This window comes from Triplophysa dalaica, chromosome 16 (assembly GCF_015846415.1).
Source record: "Triplophysa dalaica isolate WHDGS20190420 chromosome 16, ASM1584641v1, whole genome shotgun sequence".
Classification (NCBI taxonomy): Eukaryota; Metazoa; Chordata; class Actinopteri; order Cypriniformes; family Nemacheilidae; genus Triplophysa; species Triplophysa dalaica.
This window is the reverse complement of record NC_079557.1, coordinates 22,348,497-22,365,213: the sequence shown is the minus strand read 5'-3', so window position 1 is coordinate 22,365,213 and position 16,717 is coordinate 22,348,497. Positions and strand designations below refer to the sequence as shown.

General features: G+C 40.2%; 1 protein-coding gene across 3 annotated transcripts in view; it reads right to left on the bottom strand.

The window, feature by feature from the left end:
• Window positions 1-16,717, bottom strand: part of nlgn3a (neuroligin 3a) — a 174,765-nt gene that overhangs the window by 103,013 nt on the left and 55,035 nt on the right. For 2 of the 3 annotated variants that reach the window (XM_056769110.1, XM_056769109.1), the window contains 2 exons: window positions 12,210-12,269; window positions 5,209-5,358 (listed from right to left, as the gene is read on the bottom strand). In XM_056769110.1, the coding sequence (XP_056625088.1) occupies window positions 5,209-5,358; window positions 12,210-12,269 (210 nt within the window). The remainder of the gene's footprint in view (window positions 1-5,208; window positions 5,359-12,209; window positions 12,270-16,717) is intronic. The other variant, XM_056769111.1, reaches the window with a different exon arrangement.

The window sequence follows — 16,717 nt, the reverse complement described above, 5'->3', positions numbered from 1 at the left end:
TGTCCTGATGCAATTTCTTAAGGCTCCAGGTGATCTTGGCTGAAAGTGATCAGAGAGAACCAGTTTTATGGAGAGGATCTGTATCTGGAAAGACGAGGCCGCAGCCTGGCACAAACTTATGGGTCAAAGGTGAAGTCTTCTTCTAGTTCATCCTTTGGAGATGCAGAACGCAAGGAGAGAAAGAACAAACCCCCACAAACTGCAAACCTGAAGAACAACTCCTAAAACCTTGACACAAGAACCAAAGACAAAAAGACTCTTCTCGTGGTCTCTTTTAAACTGTAAGGATGTCACATCCTACAGACGTGACTGGTCCAGTCAGGAGATGGCAACTTTGGAGGGAAAGTTAATTGTCTTTGTCTCTCAGATGGTGTTTTGCATGTGAGAGCTGATTGGATGTTCACTAAGAAGATTTCTAAGAGTTTGATAAAACTAATATGAAAAGAGTTAACAAAACACAACAAACATCAACATTAAGGAAATAACAAATGTAGCTCATAGACACCAAACATGATCTAAATATCATCTTGGTTAAATGAGTTACTACAAATCTAATAATTCCAGTAGTTAAACACACATCCATGGATACTTTGGATTAATGTTTAAAACAGACGTAACAACAAGAACATTAATACATGGAAATGGTATAAATGAATATATGTACATTTCCATATAAATGCATTTAGAATTGTATGTCTGTCCCCAAAGTGAGTAAAGAGAGTTCAGCTCCATACATTCCATTCGGTCGTAAAAAATACTCTATCTTGATGGATTGGTGTGAGTTGCTATGGTCACCAGAGATCTTCTCCTGCTCTTGGTGTAAGTTACAGATTGGGGGTAGACCCCAACCGACTAGCTTGCTGGTGGGGTGAGGGGTGTTGTTGTAATATTTAAGAAATTTAATTTGTTATGCGTGTCTGATCGGTATCAGGTACTACATTGTTTTCATCTGTAAAGATTGTCTTGATACAGAAACATCATAAACAGAGCTTATTTTTTTTTCACAGAGCAAATGCTTTTGGTGAGGGAACCAGCGCAGCGCTAAATTCCGGGCTAGCCTACATCTCTGCGGCTCCCTAGTCAACTTTGTCCAGCCCTTAAACACTTCTATATGTAAGACGGAAAAAGAGTTTTCCTCTGAGAGCGTTTCTCACATATCGCTCAGTTGCAGAAAAACAGGCCAATAAGAACCCAAATGTCACAGCACATCATACAGAGAATCAATGTGTCAAACCCAGAGGTCATGTTTAGATGAAGAGATGAATCTGGGTCATTTATCTCTCACACATGAGCCCTCGATCTGGCAACCCCTGGAGGTAAATGAAAAGTGCCCGACGAAAGCCCCAGACTCCTGGGAATCAAGTCTTGATGACTCTAAAGATGTTCACCGCACAAACTTATCGAAAACATTTGATGTGTTTATAAACGAATTTTTTTACTCTCGTTTATCTCCGTTACTGTTTCAGAAACTAGAGAATGTGTCTCTCTGTGTTCTGCCGTTCCGATGTCTTGTTGACCATATGCTTTGAACATATAAGAAGTATTTCATCGTGTTTACACTTTATCTTCTGTTAGGGGTCAAAATAAAATCCAAGTGATTTGTCATTGGCATGAATGCAGGCAGACTGTGAATAATGTGTCATGGTCATAAGGGTGTTTTTAGCCATGTTATTCACTGAACTTTATTTGTGAACCATGAAGGATTTTGAATGCCAGACGGCTGGAAAGTGGTTTTGAAAGAGAAATTCCATGTGTCATTTGTTCAATTGTAACGTGTTTGTTATTACAAGACACACCAACACCTTTTCAAATGAAAAGCATGCTCATGGTCACCTGAGAATGAGTCAGCTTCTGCTGCTGTAGCACAGATGAAACATGCATTTGTCAGGGAATTGAATCGGCTCATAAAAAGCATTTTACATTGCTGCATAACATGCAACATTTTATTCTGAATGCCAAGAACAGTCGTCATAGTGACATGAGAAATGAAATATCATGTAAAAGGACTTTGGCAAAGAGCAGAGTGTGTGGTACATTTCAGAATTAGATTAACAGTGTGAGTGCAGATCATTTCTCCTGTGACTTACACAAACATCCCCACGCCAGAGAAATAATACACTCAGGAGGATACCGTGTCTAGATGTAAAGCCATGCAGATGATGTTCGCCTGTAAAATATCTGTGAAGTGAGGTGAAATCCAGTCTCTTTTGAAATATGCTATGTGTTTTTTGAGGGAAATATTCATTCAGATTTTATGAAATCACATTTGGAAACAGCTTGACTGAGTTACCATGGTAAAGGGTCATGGATTTGTGAGGTAGGTGGCTATGGTTAATATTTAATGCTTCTGCAAACGGTAATGAAGTCTTCCCTGCAGTAAATGGAAGTGGACATGCTCCGCAGGGTCGGTGAGTAATTCTATTTGTAAAGAGCAGTGATACAGGATACTCCCCCTGAACAAGAGTCATTACATGCCATTAAAGGGTCAAACAACCCCACCCTGTCCCGCACACACACTCACACAGATCGATGCACAAACAAGACAGCGTTTCTATAAACAAATTGTCTCATCTCTGATCAAATCTTTGTGTCACAACATCCTCCTGGTATCCAATCAGTCTCAAACAGGCAGACACCCGGCTGCGGGACAACAGAGGCAGGAACGCAGAGGCACCAGTGAGCTGGTATTGGTAATGAAATATAAAACCTGTATGAGTTATGATGTTCACATGTGAAAGTCTCATCATAGAACCCCTGAAGAGGCAGAGTCACACTTAGGAGCAAGAATTAGCACATCCACAGGAGCCTCCAGAGAGACTTATTAAACTCTACTTGTTAGGGGTCAGTTGTGGTCTAGTGGTTAGAGAGTTCGACTCGTAATCGACTCGTAATCAGAAGGTCACTGGTTCAATTTCAGGAAATGACTGAAGTGCCCTTGAGCAAGGCACCTTACCCGTTTGCTCTGCAGTGATAGCTGCCCACTGCACCCTACTTGTAAGTCGCTTTGGATAAAAGCGTCTGCCAAATGAATAAATGTAATGAATACTTGAATATAAAGAGTGTACAATACACTGATCTTCAGCATGTGACCCTCCAAACAAACACCAATAATCTCCCGTAACAATCATACTGTCATCTTCATGAACAGACAGAAGGTATTTCAGAGATAGACAGTATAGGGGAGTCCTCGACTGAGGTCCAATCAGAAGAGTCCACTGATAGTTGAATCACACGCGTCAGACATGTGGGGACGACACCAGGTGGTTAAGGGTACAGTGCAAAGTGCAGCACAACATTGATGCACAAAATAAAAATATGAATTTATAGAATTAGTTTAGACCCTGTAGAATATACCTTTATAATAAAACAACTAAAAAAGTCAGATTCAAGTCACAATGAGCAAAATAAATGTGTTTAGGCAAAATGTCTGAAATGCAGGGGAACATAATGTCACAGTCACCCACAGAAATGCTCGCTCAAGTCCACTAGAAGCCACTCCCTTCATTACCTGGACTGCCAACACACACTACATTTCCCATAATCCTCTGCCCACACTCATCTGCCATCATTCACCTGTGTCTATTTATACTTGGATTCATTCTACCATTCAGTGCCAAATCTTGTGAGTGTGACATCTCTGAGCAGTTCTACACTCGTGTGTTTATCTGGTTTCAGTTCTTGCGCTGTTATTTGGATTACCCTGTTTTTGCCTTTACCCATTTGGATTTGTTTGCCATGGTTGGACTGATCACATGTGTATGGACTTTTGCCTGTTTAAGTTTACGGTGTTGGATTGCCCCATCAATAAATGACTTAATTTGGATCCTCAACCAGTGTGTCTCTGTCTAGCCCGTGACAGAAGACTTCACCTACCATGGATCCAGCAGTTCGTTTTGCCCGACTCCACCAGAGTAACGTTTCCCTCGAGAACCATGTAACCAAGCATCAATTCCTCCACTATTCGGGGTCAACCCTAGATCGTTTAATTCTCTTCTTGTGGCTTTAAACAACATCACTGAAATCATATTTATTTCCTTGTTTGAAATTGTTCAGTCTGCTCTGAATTCTAATGACATCTTTCGGTGTGCAAATGAGGGGCGTCCAGTGCTTTAATAAGGCAGAAAATGCTTATAACGCCGTCACCATTCCTAACACAATCAGCACAGATAACACAGTTACCTGTGGCTCTGCATTTATCCAATCTATGCCAACAGTCTGAGTGAGCTGGCTGAATGAGTCTATCAAAGGGTTCCACACATTGTCTGTTTCTTCATCACTGTCACTTCATGAGAAACGCCTCAGTCCTGTCCACAGACCGGTGCTTTATAAACGGGCTTAATGCAGGCATGATGTTCAGGAGGAGCAATCTCACCAACCAGAAAATAATTCCGGCTGGCTTTCCTACCATTCGCCTGGGAGCAACCCCTACAAATAGACAAGCCACCTTACCTACACCACCTCTAGGACCCCTCCTCCACTCAGTCTCCTCACCTTCAGCTCAGCACCTTCTAGCGCAGATGGGGTGGGGGGGAACGAGTCCGGGCACATACCGAGCTCATAGCCCTCTCCCCAGGACAGCACACCAAATACACATACCCCTTATTATCTGTACTTATTATCTGCGTGGTCAACTGCCAGGAAGGGTTTTTACATGACCTTAACCTCCCAATATCAACATACCACCCACATCTACTTCATACTATTTAGGATTACCTACACATTTACATTTGACAAATTATAGCCTATCAACTGTGTGACTACACATACATCCAGACAGTCTGAAAACACTGAAAGCCAAAGAATCAAAACCTGAGGATTCATAACAACATCTGTCAATACGAGCTTAATAAGTGAAGATTCTAGTGAATGATAGAAACAACAGCTACACATCAGCAAACAGAATGTAAGGGTTTATACACAAATCTGCAAAGATTGATCAACTGGAATAACAGCAGCTAGAGCAGGTTTCAATCTGCTAGAATATCTTCATCAAGCCAATTACAGCTGAGCTTCAACCATCAACTGCCCAAAAACAACAGCCTGACATTCCCGAAGGTTATTTGCGTTCTTATTGACATTCAAAAACGTTGGTATGTAGATAGATTGGGGAGGGCCTACACTTTATCCTTTTGAGGGGACCTCTTTATTTGGCTTTTCTTTTCCTGACACATTTGGTCCAGAAATAATGGAAAGAATCAAAGCGCTTACCTAAGACGCCAACTCGAAAGTTGAGAGTAATGACGATGACGTTCCCATAACTGGCCAGCACGCTTCCGTCGATCATGTTCCCTGTGCCTTCCATGTAGGACCCGCCATGAATGTAGACCATCACAGGTTTGGCTCCGGTATCTCGTATGTCTGTAAGAGTGGCCATTATTAAAGTCTGACTGTCCCACTGCCCTGAAAACAACCAGTCTCACAGTCCTCCCAGACACCAGATAACATTTCAAATGGATCTCATATCAGACCGCTAACCCTGACGACAGATGAAGCCATCTGGACCTCTGCAGGCTGATCTAAACCGCTTCAGTAGCTGATATGATCCGATGACCTCAGCATACAGTGCAGCCATGAAAGGTTTTCAACAAAATTTGATTCCAACTCTGTTTGACTTTATTCCTTCCATGAAGCACAACATAAGAATGGATTGTCAGGTCAATAAACGTATCAAAGTGAGGAGATACATTTGCCATTCATGTGTTTGTTTGTGTTTTGGGACACATCACACTAGACTGGACATCACTTTAATGCCAAATTGGATCAAATTATCAAATGAGATTACCTTGTGTTGGTTCTTCTAAGTGTCACTTTAAAATTTGCCGTCGACTTTTATTGAGTGCAAACAGAAGCCCTGACTTTCTACCCTAAACATCACCTTCTGTGTTTCAAGGAAGAAACAAAATAAGAGAGACCGGAATGACATGAAGTGAATTAATGATTACTGACATCACTCTCTTCATATTTCAGTCATTACAATCTGTATTTATATGAAAAGACAGACAAGACTGTCTCTCAGACTGTACCAACTGTGTTGTATTAACAGGGGTTGACAAGGAAACGGCAGTTCAAAATTCTGCATCTGTGAGAACAAACGAAAACCCCTCCTATGCATTTGCACTCCTCTTAAAGACGCGTTCATTTACACCCGAGCTCACGCCGTCAGTCCTTAAATCAGCCACAGATGGATTTGATTTACATCATCGAGTCACTGTGTTTGCTTTTCTGATCGAATTAAAGCAGTCCTGATCTGAGGACTGATTTGTATAAATCATGATCCATTTGAAACGCGTCAGCATAAACATTTATTTATCCGGTATCTGAGAGAACCATGATGTGACACAGTTCAATATGAGGATTCTCTGTAGAAACAAAAGACAGACAATGTATGGAGTGAGAAAAAAACATGAAGATTTCCCGCACGAAATGAAAGACAGAATGGCATCAGAAGAGAAGAGTTTGTCATGTCAATGTTATCAGTAACCTCTTTTGTTTTGATGCTAACTGATCCAACCTCAATAAATAATCAAGTCCAAAGACAAAAACATTCATTTCTCTTTAACGACATACAGTATTCTAGAACAACTACATTCAGAAGTCACACCCTGAGGGGAGAAAAGAGAGATATTGATTAATAAACATTGTCAAGATATTAACATTTCATTAAAATAAACAGAAGTGTGTTTAACGCAAATGACCTCAAACAGAAAGGCTGACTAAACATGAAACACAAATGTACAGTCACACGTGGAAGAACGCCTCTGAAGCACACACAAACACACTAACACATCATCTTCTGTAAAGACGATAAGTGCTACAGTCCGCTTCTGATGCAGTAAAACATGCAAGTTTCAAGTGTCAAATGAGCATCGTGTGGGTTCTGCAGGTGGTTACTTACTGCGCCTATTACCAATAACAAACAAAACATGTAAGGTGTTTGTCTTTACAAGATTCTTTCATTTTTACCACCATTCATATTGTTTTTCAGTTAAATCAGCAGCGTAAAACTAAGCACTGCTCCAACACAAACTTCATCATTTGAGCTTTCACAGACAGACACTGCTGGGCCAACGTTCTGTGGCAAGATCACATGTTATAGGTTTGAGGTTTGGTCACTTACCCCATAAAATAGGTTACATAAAAACAGACTTATATCTCTGGAAATACACATATATTTCATCTTATATTAGCAACACAAACACTGGTCTGAGCAAAAGCAAAAGGTGTGCATGTGTCTGATTTGAACAGCTCAAGTGTTATTCAGAGGGGGACGCGTGACCTTTGAAGACGGCGAGTTTGTCAGGCTGGGCCGTAGCGTTTGTGCATGAAATATAAGGTTGGTAAGTGCAGAGACAGGTTGTTTGATGTGCTCTTTGAAGCTCAGAGAGAGAGAGAGAGAGAGACGGGTGAGAGACAGACGGGTGACGGCCGGGGCGGGGCGGGCCGGTGTGGTGTTTCTCTCAAACCCACTGCAGCACTTTAGTTCCACATCACATAACAAATAACCAAAATCATTATTATCAAATCAGAAATGTTCTGACATTGATTTCTACAGTTGTCTCTGACTGATGGAAACTAAAGCGATATATTAACATTTTTGATGCTGGCTGTATGTGTTTTGATAAACAGATCTTAACACCTGAGTGTGTCTTCTACCAACAAATTGAGAAGGTTTTTCATATTTATACGCGCATAAGAACTTCTCATGAAAACATGTGACGCTGTCTACAGACACACTCTCGCAAGTAATTGGAAATGCACAGTCCTCAAAATCAGTTCATCCACACTAAAACACCTCTTATACACACACACAGTTCAGAGTTCTTCTCATTATCTGGCTGTAAAAGTGCTGTCTAACACAGCTTTTCTTACTCTCTCTCTGTATATGATGAGATAATGCTCACATTAAATATACATATAAGAGTAATCTGCTTTCTTATATTTAGAATACATTTTCGTAGGAAAGTTTTAGTGAATCATGATTGCTTAGTGAACGAGACGCTCAAACAACACGCTTAAATCACCCAAAAGTGTTTCACCGCATTTATTACCCCTTGACTGATGTGAGGTTTAAATGATATAAGGGACATTTTTATTATCAATAAGTGAAGTTGTTTCATAAAAACATATTCATAATAAATGTAACATTTATTCATTATGAACTTTATGGATGAATATTGCATTTACACAGCGCTTTTATTGTGTATTGCTGTACACCCAAAGCGCTGTACAATCATATGAGGGGGGTCTCTCCTCACCCACCACCAGTGTGCAGCATCCACTTGGATGATGCGACGGCAGCCACAGTGCGCTCACTACACACCAGCTATCGATGGAGAGGAGAAGGCCAATTCAGAGGATGGGGAATATAGTTTTACTCTTCCTTGGATCATGAAAATTTTAAAAGCACAAACATCCATCATAAATGAAACTTCTGTGTGTTAATAAATCCCTTTCTGAAGAGAATGTTTAAATAACATCCACATTTTGAGTTTATTTAGCAATTGACAGAATGTGTGGACAGACATATCAGCACGGTAGGTTCAAGCGTGGTGTCCAATCTCATTGGTTCGTGCATGTCACATGCTCTTTAAAGCCTTTGACACTCATATAAGAAGACAACATGAGAGCATTTTACTCTGACATTAATCCTGTTCATCTGAGACGGCATGAGGGCGACTAAATGACATTTTCTGGTCAACTCTGTTATATATGGCATGGATGTCATTGTAAGGCTCAGGGTCTTTTCTGTTTTTCTACCCTTGTCAGACAAATAAACAAACAAACAAATAAATCAGAATATAGTAATAGCTGTAGTAAGAACCATTGTTACAACTCTACACATTTCATCCAGAACAGCACTTTTCGCTGATGGAGAAACTGAACACGCTGTTTCTTTAACACACCGCAGCTTTTATACTCCAGAGCCAAATCCATCCTAACACCCCAGCAGGAGGAGCCGGCCCTGGCAAAAGGCACCATGGGAAGGGGGAGGAGGGGGTCTTTAGCCCAATTAGGGCACATGAATCAGCACACCAAGTAACGGCTATGTGCATCTATTTGTCAAGGGTGCCATGGGCTATGACAGCGGGCACATGAGAGAAGAACGTCTACTCTTGAGCACAGCACAATATATCACTACTGTCATATTCTACATCAAGAACTAGCCCATCTGTGTCCATGCAGCCCGCTCGGGCTCTCAGCTGATTGGCTGGCAGTGGTACTTCACATTACTTCACTGCACCGGAGCTCCACTTCACTGTCTTTATGAGGGGCATTGCAATCTGTTGGTGCCAGGCTTGATGACTGAAAGAAAGACCACCAACTGAGTGAGAATGCTCATTATAATTTGAGATAAACATACGTCAGACAGCAGTGAATTCATAGGCTGTGACAACTGTCAATCAAACTGCAGATTAGGTGCTTCCCTCCTGTGTCCCATAAACCAGCTTGCTTCATTTAAAAGTTCACATTTATGAATAAAACTAAACCATTATTCTTTGTAAAGTGTTTTCTTTGATTATAATAGTGAAGAGTCGCTTGGTCTTTTGATCGGGATCTTTCTGACAACATTGGTTTGATATAAACACTGACATTAACATAAAATATTTTTTTCTTTGTGCCTTGGAGAGAACTAATTGACCAATGTTTTTTTCCTAGCAGAAGGTGTAGTCATAAGTGTGAAGAGTGTGATGTATTGAATGTGAATGAGCGAGTGCGGGGTTATGTAGAAGTGTTCGCTGCTGTATGAACGCATGGCCTAGTTTCACAGGAGATGTCTGAAGGTGAACACAGCATCATCTTGGGCAAATATACTGTGGTGCGGCAGCTCAACTCTACATTCTGTGTTGAAGTACTGTTGCTTTGACTTGAGATGCTTGTTAGACAAACGAGATCTTCTTCTATATACTTATCTCAATTGAAATGTCATTTCAGTGTTCAAGTGTCAAAACTCATTTGTGGCACTCATTTGATCACTTTGGAGTGAAGGACCCAAATGCCTTACAGAGCCAGAGAGTCTGCCCCATGCTAATCTCTCCAAATGCAGGATCTTAGTCCACCTCTTGTTGGTTTTTTGGAATCTCCTGACTTTTCTGCTTCTATACTGCAGTCACCAATAGTGCCATGTCCCTGGGATGTCAGGTCATTGATGCAGCATAATTGGCTCCCCATGCAAAAACACGCCTTGGGCTGGACACGCAGAGACCTCCACCCATCTCAATAAAGACAACAGACCCATCTTGCTCTAGACCAAGCGGAAAAGCCTCTGGAAGGACATACCGGTGGACCGCTGGGGCCGAGTGGAGAGCCGGCACATTTGGAGAGCGGGCACATACATCCTCTTTGGACGCATGCACAGCATAATAATACCCAGACTGAACCGCTTCAAAACACACATACAGAACACACTCTTCACTGAAATAATCTGAAGCACAACTACACTGTTCCATGACCAATCTAAAGCCACAGGATCCAGTGCATGACTGAAAGGATGAAGAGAAAAGTAGCCCAAACAATGAAGTAAGCTTAAAGTCCCAGTGAAATGAAAAATTATAAAGTTGATTTTTTCATGAACTATTACACAGTTTATTGTAAATAGTTTATTAATGTGGGTAGTTCTCTTTTTAAAATTTGTGTGCCCTTAAAATCTTCATTCACAGTCTGAAAATGCACTTCCTTCCAGTAGTGACCGTCCATCTTAAATGATGTCTGTTAGACGGCTTGGGTGGAGCATCTGATAACTCCTCCCCTTCAACTGCCAGCCTGATGAGAGTCCCATTTGAAATGCAACGGCTGTTTTTATACATCCAATCAAATTGCAGAGAAAGACGAAAGCCACGCCCTCTATTTTTCCATCAAATTCCATTTCACTAGGCAATAACGAGGTAAAAATGAGTGCAACTTCCGGTTCACTGGGACTTAAATATGGTGACCTCTTGATTTGATTTGTCCACACTTAATGCATTTTATAATATGAAAATAATTAAGGATAAGAAAAAAAGACAAAGAGAGGATGTAGTGGACCAATTGGCTGCTAAGTGAAAAAGTTAATTTCAAACCCTAGTCATTAGATATGGGTAATGTTGGAAGTTCTCTTTCATATTGTCACTTTAATTGTTTACCCACTTTGTCGCAACGTCTGAACCGGGTGAAGAATACTGCAAAAATACCCTGAGACAGCGTAGAGATGGAGTAGAGCGTGTACACTGTAAACCGGGAGTAAACAGTGACAGGAGTGGACAGGGCGGCTGAGGAACTGGGGAAGAATACTTTGCCAATTCTAATCTCAGCAGATATCCACCCTGAGCTCAGAATATCCTCACAATAAATGCTGAAATTGAACAATGCTCTTTCTGATTGGCAGCATCTCTCTCTCTCTCTCTCTCTCTCTCTCTCTCTCCGTTGCTAATCCTCTTACCACAACTTGTCAGCCTTTTGCTCCTCATCTAAATCCGATGGCCTGTTTTAAAAAGTGTGCAGTGATATCCCATGTTTGCCTCTTCTGTGCTCTCATGTCGCTCAACCAGACGGTAGAAGTCTCACATTGAAGCGTATAGCTGATATTACATTCACACAACACTTTGAATTATATCATTTCTTATAGATGTCTCTGAGGTGGATTCAACCATGACCAACACACGGCCTTCTCTTCGGCATCATGACATCCAGTTCAAACAACTTCAACTTTGACCGTTTACCAGCGAGCACAGCCAAAGACAACTCAAAGAACTCTTAGAACATATCTCAACGCTCTGACTTTACTTTCAGAGAAGAATCCTTAGATTATGTGAAGTAAATATTCAATTCAAGTTGTTAAGACCCTGTGAATGATGGACATGTGCATGTACAAGAGTTTGACATCTAATAGAACACTAAACGCCTCTGTTTATGAGACCTGCACACAATGATGCTCAGATAACATCAAGAGGAATGAAGGTGTTCTTGAATAGCTCAAGAAAATCTTTGACAATCTGTAGCCTTACATAACACACCGCAGATCAGAAAACAAAAGAAAACCTTCACGACTCTCCAAACACCATTCACTCTCTCAGTACCATTCAGTACTCATGTACTGAACACGCACACACACACACACACACACACACAAACACAAATGAGTGTTTATAGACAGAACATAAGGCCTGAATACAAGAGGAGAAAACACATTCTGAAAAAAGAGACATGCAATGGTTTCATCACCACAGAAATACCTTCATCTTCATCCCCGTCATTCTCTGATAAATCCTCGCCCTGTTTTTTGGAATGGGTTCCTGTTAATAAAGCAGAAGAAAATACAAAGAAGCAGAGGACAATTCAAAACACTACAACAAGATACGGCACAATCTTTATGTTATATGAACCTGAAGCGATCTCTCACATGAGGTCATGTACAGACAGTACTGATGCTTACATCGTGTGCTTCACTTAGAACAAAACCTTATACGAGTCTGTTGCTTTAATGTATGTAACAATACACACGTGGAATAAATGAGATATTCTTTCCAGGCCTCTTATTAAGTCTGTTCATAATATCACAAACCCTATTTACAGTCATAGCATTGTAAAATAAAAATCCATTACATACTGTTTAAAGAGCCTTAATATACGTTTAGACAAATGCATTGATGACAGAGAGAATGTTTAATGTTTTAAACAGACCTTTTCTCTGATGCTTCTTCTTTTTAACAGACACAATTAACAATCAATTCAAACAAGTTATGTTTTCCTGATGAATCCTCAGATACAGATGTAACAATGCTGTTAATGATGTTTATACAGGACTTCTACAGTCTATCACTGATGTCATCAGCTGAATCTGTGCACATAACAACTGGACCTGTGCCAAGTCTTGTTATCAGACATTATATCTTTCTTTCTTCATACCTTATTTATTTAATCAATAAACTTGACTAAATCTAGTGGGATATTAAAAGTGCTCATGGTGAATATGTAAAGTATTAGATGTACAGTACACCTTTCATGGAAATAAGCTGGAAGTGTACAGACATGCGGAGTTTTCTAACAGTGCTTTGTGTTGCGGGGCTCTGGGTCAAGTGATGCTTCCGCTCGGATCTTCTTTCTTCTAATGTCTTCACAATGCAATCCCTGGGATCCAACCCCCGACCTCTAACCACTGAGCTACAGGAAAGCCATTTCTAATACTTGTATTATATTATATTAAAATTGTATCAAATTGAAAACACAGTACTTAGAAATGCATACAGAAACCATCTATTTAATGATATGGCCCTAATTTATACATCTTTTTTTAACAGTAACCTGCCTATACTGTATATGTGATGACAACTCACGTTTTATATTTGTGCTGCAACTGTTTGGCGTGTGCTACAAAACCTGAAACGTCTGTAGCATCAGTGTGCAAAAGCAGTTAACCTACAGCCTGTAGCAGACTCATTTACTGGTGAATTATGTTTATTTACATCAACAGACAAATGAATACGAACAGTTAATGAATTTGAACATCATGAAAATCTCTGGGTTGAAGCGTTTCTTATGAAAGGCTGGTTCTGTTGGGTGCTACAGGCGTTTATACTGTATTATTACTGATATTAACCTGAGAGAACGCCAGCCCATCTCTCCAGCGCTGTGAGCTCAATGCAGTCTGTGTGACCTATGCGTCAGCGTAAAGAGCTACTGAATGTAAAGTGCATCCCATTCTGACGAGCCCGAGAAGAGGGTCAAAGTGACAATGGATTGAGCTCAGATTTACATAACGGAAAGGTCACGCTGTGGCGAGGGACTTATTGGCCAAACGTTGACTGCTAACAATCCAAGATGATATTCACTTTACTGTCTGTCTGAGATCTCTTTCTCTCTCTCAGTCCATCTTTTAGAGGACTGATATTTCATCTTTTCATTCTCAATATTCAGCATCGGGTGAATCTCGTTCATTTTATCCACCACAATGATGATAAGAATAATATTGGCGTTCACAGTGACAATTACAGACTTTTGCTTGATCAACTCTTATTGTAAAGCAATAATGCTCTGAGTCAGGAGTGCAGATCATATACCTGCGAGTTCATAAATCAGCATAAACTCAACAATAAATATCATAATATATAAATACTATTTAGATAATATGCTTCTTTTTTGCATTCCAGTAATGAGAAATGTGTGTGTGTGTGCCGTGAGAGGAATGGAAGAATGTCTGGTGATAGTTCTTACATGTTAAGGTCAATATAGTCCTGAGGTGAAGGACATCCAGACATTGACAGCAAGTGCTGCATAAATAAAAGACTGCATTATAACCGGTAGCCATCGAGCGAGCAGGAGATCCTCTGGTTCTTACATTAACATTACTCAAATAGTCCATAAGATGAATAAAACACATCATCTTTGGTCTGACCTTGGACAAATAACCATCTCTTGACATTAAAGGGGACATTTTACAAAAAATGCGCTTTCACATGGTGTTTGAACACAGATGTGTGTAATGACCAGTCTGTAATGAAAATACCACTCAGAAACAGTGTCGGAAAATGAGCTGTAAGCCCCGCCCACCGCTGGTGATCAGCTGTAAACCCCGCCCACTGCTGGTGATCAGCTGTAAGCCCCGCCCACCGTTGGGGATGAGTCGATCACAGTCTAGCATGGTTTATATCCCTTTTGCAGAACATAAACATTACTGCAATGCTGTTTAACACATGAGAAACATCAGAGTCTCAAGGCCATTCATTTCATTTATCAACGGCTTGAGTCTCACTTTACACCCGACTGCTTTACAAATGAGGGTCACCACAACACTTGATTTGAACAAAAGTCAGGCCAAGACAGCATGAACATGAACTATTTGGAATAAATATCATATGATTTAATCTTAAGCGATGGGACTTTTGTTCTGCAGCACGGCAGGATTTGGTTTGCATCTGTTCACTCACAGAAAACAATGTGTTGGAATGTACTCCTCCGATTTACGTGATGCCCTTTAGTCCTTCTCCAGTTTTGTTGTTACTGATGGCACATGCTCACACAGGCCTGTACACTAATTTAAAGAGACTCACACCACATCTCTTCCTCATCTAAAACATGATCTGTGGTGTATTTCAGCTTAAACTTCACAGGCACATTCTGTGGACCTCTGAGATTTACATTTCATCTTGCCATAATAGTTCCCATGTAGAGATCATCACCATTAAGAGATCAGAGATGTTTCATTTCACTTGCACACAACACAACTTAACGGAAGAAATTAACTTTCCATTAAAGGAATTAATTTGCCAACTTGGCAAAATAAGGACATCCTGTTCATGTTAAGAAGCTGCATGACATTTAAACGGTTTACAGAAAGTGTAAAGAACATCCCCATCCTGAAGCGCTTACAACAAACCCATTTGAAATCAATATAAAAGTGACTCCACCACAAAAACTCTGTGATAATTGTGCACTTCAACTCGACTGCACTGATGACTCTGATTGGCCATAACGTTCATGATCTCATCACATGCGTCAGTTACTTGTTGTAAAAAAAGAGCTATCGACTCGTGCACATCTACATGTAGTCCTGTAATTGATTTTTATGTGTATTTCCAGATGTGATTCAGTGGCAGCAGTTGTGATTCAGTATATTTGTATATTTGATTGTATAATGTGTCATCAAAACCTAAAAACATGTTCCTTGTTTCCTGTTTCAGATGAGAACAGCCCTTCTCTTCCAGTCATCTGTCAAAAAGAGCGTGCCCCGTTCTCAAAAAGCATGTTCATCGCCAAAAATATGCATTATGAAAATAAAATGTGTTCTTTCAAGAGATCATCTGAAAAACACCATGTCCACTGTGCATGTAAGATGAAACGAAAGAAATCCTCTGAAGAGGCAATTTCTTGATTTGGAAATTAAACGTTTTTGTGAAATAAAGATATTCATGCGAATGGGGAATTATGGTTTTGTTATTTACCGATCCGTTTTGGCATCCTCCACAAGCTCTTGCCAAAACTGCCCGATGATAATAATGTGAATTGTTCTTGAACACGCTGTTCTTTAAAAGAACTATTACATGATCTTCAGTCCTAACAGACGTGTGTGTGTGTGTGTGCGTTCTTTCCTCTGTTCTGCCAAACGCTCAGCTTTTCCACCTAACATAATGTCTTGATAAAATTCTTTTGTGAATCCCTGAGGCAAATTGGATTGCAGCAGCTCAAGTGAGAGTGGAAAGACCATCAACAGGCTCTCAGAGCAGAAGTGTACTGTTGCCTGGCAACCCTTACTGATGATGATTCTGTTATGCAAATGAATCTCCATTTACATAAGATTTCCTGTTGCTGCATGTTGAGACTAATAGTTTTTTGGATGATCAAATAGACTGCACTGTAAAACAAAAACCTAATACTTTCCATGTTTTTGTTTTTATTTGATGTGTGTTCTACTGCTGTGTAGAGTTCATGTTGTATGAAATCATAAGGATGACATCAACAGTTCATTACAACTGCACATGCAACACTTATCAGATCGGACCAGTACATAGAAACGTTGCAGTTTTCAGAAATAGTGCTTCAGATTGAGTTTGTGCTCAATTGTTACAAAATCTTTATCGACCATCGACCCAAATCTAACGAAACAACAGTTCAAAAATGCAGAAGCACCTTTCTAGTTTAAAAGCAATTTAATGTGATGTTATTTTATAACCTATAAAAGGTTGAATTGTTCAGCTGGATTAGTGCAGTTGACACTACAGTTATACAAGAAAGAAGAGCTGCTGTT